Source organism: Balaenoptera borealis (genome assembly GCF_965194805.1).
Source record: "Balaenoptera borealis genome assembly, chromosome: 17".
Taxonomy (NCBI): Eukaryota; Metazoa; Chordata; class Mammalia; order Artiodactyla; family Balaenopteridae; genus Balaenoptera; species Balaenoptera borealis.
The window spans coordinates 67,990,654-67,998,303 of NC_138876.1; the positions used below are offsets into that span (position 1 = coordinate 67,990,654).

General features: G+C 34.9%; 1 protein-coding gene across 2 annotated transcripts in view; it reads left to right on the forward strand.

The window, feature by feature from the left end:
* The window catches only part of TRAM1 (translocation associated membrane protein 1), a 28,864-nt gene extending 22,081 nt beyond the window's left edge, over window positions 1–6,783 (forward strand). For both annotated transcript variants that reach the window (XM_082363545.1, XM_082363546.1), the window contains exon 11: window positions 5,206–6,783. In XM_082363545.1, coding sequence (XP_082219671.1) covers window positions 5,206–5,279 — 74 coding nt within the window. In that variant the 3' untranslated portion in view covers window positions 5,280–6,783. The remainder of the gene's footprint in view (window positions 1–5,205) is intronic.
* The last annotated feature ends 867 nt before the right edge of the window (window positions 6,784–7,650 follow it).

Sequence of the window (7,650 nt, forward strand, 5' to 3'; positions counted from 1 at the left end):
CCGTTAACATTCATGTACAAGTTTTTGTTTGAACGCCTGTTTTTTGCTGTTTGGGGTATATAACTAGGAGTGGAATTGCCGGGTCATATGATAGCCGTATATTTAACATCTGGTGGGAACTGCTAAAATGTTTTCCAAAGTGCACCATTGTACACTCATTGTTTTGCGTGTTGATATCCAGTTGTCCCTGCACTATTTGTTGGAAAGACTAATCTTTTTTTTTTTTTTAATAAATCCATCTTCCATGATTTTCTCTTCAGCCTTTTTTTTTTTTAATTTTTTTTTAATTTATTATTTATTTATTTATTATTTTTTTTGGCTGTGTTGGGTCTTCGTTTCTGTGCGAGGGCTTTCTCCAGTTGCGGCGAGTGGGGGCCACTCCTCATCGCGGTGCGCGGGCCTCTCACTATCGCGGCCTCTCTTGTTGCGGAGCACAGGCTCCAGACGCGCAGGCTCAGTAGTTGTGGCTCACGGGCCCAGTTGCTCCGCGGCATGTGGGATCTTCCCAGACCAGGGCTCAAACCCGTGTCCCCTGCATTGGCAGGCAGATTCTCAACCACTACGCCACCAGGGAAGCCCGGAAAGACTAATCTTTATTGAATTGTCTTTTGATACTCTTGTTGAAAATCAGTTGATCATAAAAGTAAGAATTTAATATTTCTGGACTCTCTATTCTAGTCTCTTCATCTCTATGTCTATTCTTATGCTCTTGTAGTAAGTTTTGAAATTAGGAAATGTGAGTCTACCAGTTTTGTTTTTTTCATGTTTTGGTTATTCTGGGTGCCTTGCATTTCCATACGAATTTTAGGATCAGCTTGTCAATTCCTGCAGAAAAGCCAGCTGGCCTTTGATATGGATTATCTTGAATCTGTAGATTGCTTTGGGGAGTATGAACATAGACGTCCTTCCATCTTTTAGGGTCTTCTTTAATTTCTTTCAATTAAATTTTATAGTTATCAGTGTATAATTCTTGCACTTCTTCATTAAATTTATTCCTAAATATTTTATTCTTTTCAATGCTGTTGTAAATAGAATTGTCTTCTTAATTTCATTTCTGGATTGTTCATTGCCATTGTATAGAAACACAGTTGATCTTTGCATAATGATCTTGTATCCCACAACATTGTTGTGCTTATTAGGGTTTTTAAATTTTACTTTACTATTTAATTCTAGTACTTTTGTGAATTCCTTTGCATTTTCAGCATACAGAATCATGTCGTTTACAACTAGAGATAGTTTTACTTTTTCCTCTCCAGTCTGGATGCCTTTTATTTCATTTTCTTGCCAAATTATCCTGGCTAGAACCTCCAGAACAGTTTTGAATAGAATTAGTGAGAACAGATATCCTCATGTTATTCCTGATCTTAGCAGGAAAACATCTAGCCTTTCACCATTAAGTATGATGTTAACCTGTGAGTTTTTCCTAAATGGGCTTTTTCAGGTTGAGAAAGTTTCCTTCTATTCCTAGTTTGTTTGTAATTTTTATCATGAAAGGATGTTAGATTTTGTCACGTGCTTTTTCTGCAATGATTGAGATCATCAAGTGGTTTGTGTCCTTTATTCTATTGATATGATGGATTATATTAATTGATTTTTTAATGTTAAGCCAACAGTGCAGTCCTGGGATAAATCTCACTTGGTCATGTATATAATCCTCTTTAGATGATGCTTGATTTGGCTTGCTAGTATTTGGTTGAGGATTTTTTACATCTGTATTCATAAAGGATATTGATATGTATTTTTTGGTAATGTATTGATTTTCAAATGTAAATCCAGTCTTGCATTCCTGGCATAAACCCAAGTTGATGATGACAATATATCACTTTTGCTGGATGGGTTTTTTCAATATTTTGTAAAAATAGGATTTTTTGCATCTGTGTTTATGTAAAAGATTGGGCTATAGTTAGCCCTTTTCTGGGGTAATATCCTTGTCAGGTTTTGATACGAGTTATGCTGGCTTTATAAAAAGTATTGGGCAGTTTTGTCCTTCTTGTAATGCCAGCATTATTTCTTACTTAAATGTTTGGAAGGATTCACCAGTGAAGCTATCCAACCTAGACCCTTCTTTATGGGAAGACTTTTAACTACATGTTCACATTCTTTAATAGATAATAGGATTATTCAGATTTTCTATTTCTTATTGTTTCTCTTTTGGTAAATTGTGTTTTTCAAGGATTTATCCATTTCATTTAAATTTGCAACATGTATTGATGTAAAATTACTCATAATATCCACTTACCTCATTAATGCCTGTAGAACAGCAGCAATTCCCATTTTTCGTTTCCTGTGTTAGTAATTTATGCCTTTCTCTTTTCTTCCATCAGCCAAGAACCAACATTTGTCTTCTTTTGCTGATTGTCTCAGTTGTGTCATTGATTTCTGTTCTTATTTCCCTTTCTTTGGGTTTAATTTGTTGTTTTGTTATTTGTGGTTTACCTTGTGGAAATAAATCATTGATTTTTCATCCCTTCTCATGAATTACTTGCAATTAAGGGCAAACTTCCCTTTCAGCAATGCTTTACCCTTATTTCACAGGTTTTGATATATCTCTTTCATTATCATTCAGTTTCAAATATTTTATAAGTCCAGTTGTGATTTCTTCTTTGACCCATGGATTATTTAAAAGTAAATTGTGTAGTTTACAAATACTGTATTTGGGCATTTTCTAGGTTTTGGGGGGGTTTTTTTCTACTGATTTCTAGCTTAATTCCACTGTGGTTAAAGAACATACTCTGAATGATTTCAATTCTTTGAAATTTGTTGATACTTTCATTATGTCTCATCATGTGTTCAATGTTGATGAATGTTCCATTTGGACTTCAGAAGGATGTGTATTGTGTGTTTGTTAGGTATTCTGTTCTGTAGGTGGGTGTCAGGTCCATTTGTGATGTCCAGGTTTGTATCTTTACTGACTTGGTGGAAGGAGTTCTGCTTGTTCAGTCAGTTACTGCAAAAGGTATTGACCCATTTCTCCTTGTAGCTTGTAAGTTTTTGCTTTAAATATTGTGAAGATATGTTATAGGTACATCAGAATTCAGGGTTGTTACATAAATCCCTGTGGGACTTGTCCTTTTTTATTGTCACGTGCCCATCTTCATCTCTAGCTTGTCTGAATTTACTCCAGTTCACCGACTATATTGTGGTAAAGTGTTAGCATGCTCTATCTTTTCCTGTGTTTTTCTACTTTAAACCTTTCTTTGTCCTTAAATATAAGTGGTGTCTCTTGTAAGCAGCACGTAATTGGATTTTAATTTTTTCATCCAGTCTGACGAAATTATCTTTGTTTTTTTGACAGTTATACTGTGATGCGCCTGGGTTTGGTTTTCTTTGTATTTATCCTGCTCGGTGTTGTGTAAAGCTTCCTGAATCTTGGCTTGGTTTCTTTTGCCATTTTTGGAAAATTCTTCACCGTTATGTCTTCAGATATTGCTTCTGCCCCATTCTCTTTCTCCTGTCCTTCGGGGATTCCAGTACATGTGTTAAACCCTTTTACCATGTCCTTTTATATCTTCTCGTGCTTTCTGCATTTTCCATCCTTTTTTCTCTGAGTTTCAATCTGAGCATTTTTTTTCTAGTTCACTCATCTCTTCTGTTGTGCCTAATCTGCTATCAAACTTTTATTACATTTATATTTTTAGTTACTGTATTATCCTGTCCTGGGATTAAAGATTTTTGAGTCCTTGGATGAAATTATCTATCTTTTCATTTATTTTTATTAATCATTGTTCTTTTAATATCCCTGTGTGACAACTCCAGATCTGGATCACCTGAGGATCTATTTCTGATATTTTTTTTTTCTCTTAGTTTTCAGTCATTTTGTCTTGTTTTCTGGCACACCTGGTAATTTTTTTTTTTTTTTTTTTTTTTGGTGAAATCACTTTTTGTAAAACTTTAATTTCTGAGACATTTAAAAAGTCACACTAAAAGTATCACACTAAAAGTAAAACAAACAAGACTGACGATTTGTAAACAAAACACTGTAAACAAAAATAATTTGCCAGTGCATCCAAACATTATTTTTAAATAAGCAACATTATACCAATTTTTTAAAATTTAAAAAGTCAGTACTGCATGTATCCTCATACTTAAAAAAAAAAATTATTGTAAGAATTCTGCCATTATACACTAAATACTGTGCTCACAATATAGAAAGCCACTTGGGGCTTTCACACGATGTAAGCCTGTGTTGTTGGCACATAAGGCGGTTACTGAGGCCACGGGGAGGCCAGCTGGGCTCCAGCAAAGCCAGGCAGAAGCCGATGCCCCTAAGGTCAGGTTGAATACTGAGTGTTCTGTGTAAAAGCATGAAGAGGCTCTGGATGAATTAGTAGAAGCTCTGGATCGTTCTGTGTCACTGAAGCCGATCTATTTCCAGTTTGTCCTCATTCCTAGAACGTCAACTATTTCTAAGGGCTCTCTTCTCTGGTGGGCCCTAAATTCATATTTTTGTCTCCCTATCATTGTGAGACTTCCCACTTCTCTCTGTAGCTTTATTCTTTGTTAGGAGTTACTTTCTGCTTGATTTCTCTGAGTCTTGCTTGGTGCGTGCACGTTTAGTAGTTGGCAAATACCTTGAGGGAGAAATATACTTAGCTGACTTGGTTTTTTCCCAGTGCCTTCAAATAGCCATTTTTGTGTTCACCTTTTGTGGATATTTTTGGAGGGAGGGTTGGTCTGACGTCAGTTATTCCATCACAGCTTGAAGAAGGCCATTATAACACTCTTAAACATAAGCGTTACCATCCTAAACACCAATTTTTTAATACGTTGGAAAGAAACGTATCCCCAAGAACTTCCCTTGTCTGCTGTCCAGTGTGAAAATGTTCCTTTTTTTCTACCAAAAGTATTGCTCTGCAGACTATTTTATAGTTCTTCTAATTGTTTTTAGAGTTTCTGTCTTCTCTTTTTTTCCTACCTTCAATAATAGTTACTTTCCTTTTTTAACTATTTTTTTAATTGAGATGTAGTTGACATATGTAATTACTTTTAATTTGCTGCTTTCAGTTCCTTGTGTTTAACATGTTATCAGGTTTTATGGTTGGTTAAATACTAGTAAAGGTTAAGCACTAGTAAGGAAGTTTCACCTAAGGGCATAAGAGTATATATTCGGTTTTAAATTTTCTTTTCTGAGGGTACCTTTATGTGTAAAAGCTAATTTTATTTGCACTTACTTAGAAAGCAATCCTGATTTTTTTCTCTTTTCAGAAAATGGTGTAAATGGAACAGTAACTTCAAATGGAGCAGACTCTCCGCGGAATAGAAAAGAGAAATCTTCATAATGACTTATAATCTAATGGATTAATGTCCCCAAAGAAATCTGCTTTTTACTTATATCTTTCAGCACTAGAGATTTTTTTCTGTTCTTGAAAATACAGTTTGTGCTCTTTGATTCTTGCTACTATTGTTTCATGCATTTTTTAAAGGGCATTTGAGGGGAGGATGATTACTATGATTGAAAAAAATACTTCAGCTTAGACTAAGCTACCTGCCTTCAAAATAGCTTAGGGACCACCACCATATTTTATTTTATTTTGTTTTTTGTCTTTCAGCATTTTTCTAATGATTTGAAGAGAGAACTATTTACAAAAATTCTACATATCAGTGATACAATTTCTTGCTCTCACCAATTTTTTATATTAACAAGATGGCCTGTTCCAGCGAGGTCATATTTTTTAAGTTATCTTTCAGGGCAAAATGGAAATAATATAAAGTTGGATGTCAAACTTTAATATGTTTTCAGTGTTCTCTAATTTTTAGGAATTTTTGTAGCCTTTACACTTGGGAAAAAAAGATTTGTAAATTCACCAAAATACTTGTGTGCTTTATTTTATAGTGGTTGTTAATGTTATTTACATCCCCATTTTTTTAAGGGAAAAAAAAACATACTTTTGGTTATGGCGTGTGAAGATTTATTGCCACATATATTGAATCAAAATATATTAACATAAAAGTACTTGTGAAGTAAAATCTTTTCTTGTGCATTTTCAACACTTGTAAACTGGAAATCAGAAAATTAAATATTTACTATAAAGACAATTTGACCATAGCCCTTTTTGCTATGTTTATTAATAATAAATAATTCTTAATGGGGCTTGTCATAGGTTTGATACACACAGCAGCTTAGAAAAATACTGAAAACCCTTTTAAAAAATAATGCCTACTTGATTTATATATATAAAAAGATGTCAATATTTGGAAAACATTTAATGCACTAGCCTCAAATTGAAAATTCAGGTGGATAAATAGTCTTACAAAAGACAATGCTTTATGTTATAACTGTAGCTTTGGTCCCATCCTTATTTGAGAAACATTTATCTGTATAAAACATATTTTTGGATAAATATATATATATATATATATATTTGTATCTCTATAGAAAGGCTCTAAAAAACATTTGGGTAAAATATTTGGTTCCCTTTTCTATAATTATCCTTTAAAATCTTTATAGCTCTATTTGGGTTTTTGTCGTCTTTACAGAACATATATCACTCCTTTCAATGTTCACATTTTGCTCCCCACTTCTCACTTTTGTCACCAGCTAATGTTTGTGCCATTTTTAGTGTAAAAGTTGCAGACCTGATAGGTCTGCAGTTTAATCAGTTGCCATGCTGCTAGAAAGTCGTGCTTTCTGTTTCCAGCTGTTTACCTACTTCCTGGAAAAAGTAGTAGCTCTCTGTAGCATCATGGAGTTTCAGTGGAACCAAATCTCTGCCATTAAAAACTGGCATTATATTGAACTATACATTGAGAAATCAATCAGAATAAAAGTTTTTACTTTCACAAGCTGTATCTTGGATGTTTTCTTTGTTGTGAGCAAATTTTATGCTATTTTTAGTGTCTAATCTCATTAAAATGTACACATTGAAAGAGTGTACTTTTGATAAACATTTAGGACAGCCTTTCCTAAAAAGTGTGTTCTACCAAAAAAGATGATTAGTTTCATATATTATTAATGAGGGCAACTGTGAGAGAAAGTGGTTTGTAACCAAATTCAGGGACTATTGAGTTAAACAAACTTAAAGGTGTCTTTCTTACTGCAGGACTAGTCATCCTTTATATGCACACGTGCTTCCTGATGCACCTAGAATGACGACCACGGGGACACAGCATGCAGTGTCTCCACACTCATTTGAGGAACCTTCTTTCTATGAAATTACATACAGCATATGCTATGTGTTCTTGTGTTCTACAACATATGCTATGGGTTTGGTGGGGGGGAAGCCCTTGGTATGTAGTTTAAACTTTACAAAACACATACATACACAAGTGTAATTGTAAATAGTAAGCCCTAGATCCCCTCCTCCGAGGAAAGTCTCTACGGGCCCCCCAGATCCTGCAGAGGCGGCTGCTGTCACCCGGCCTCTGGTCAAATTTCGAAGCCTGATGGGAAGCATCACGGTAGGACCATGAGCCAGGACACCTGTCTTACTGAGTGACCTTGAACTAGTTGCTTTGCCCTTCTGGGGTTGTCCTTCCCTCCATAAAAGGGGGGATATGGCTGTGAGTAGTCCAGGTGGACTATTCTGGAACAAATGTATTAACTACATTCTTCTAAAATTAATCGTACACAGTCCTTAAATTCAGAACTAATCCTGGAGCAAAGCTTGTATAGATGAGGAAATGGGAGAGAACTTGTTGCACAGACGTTGG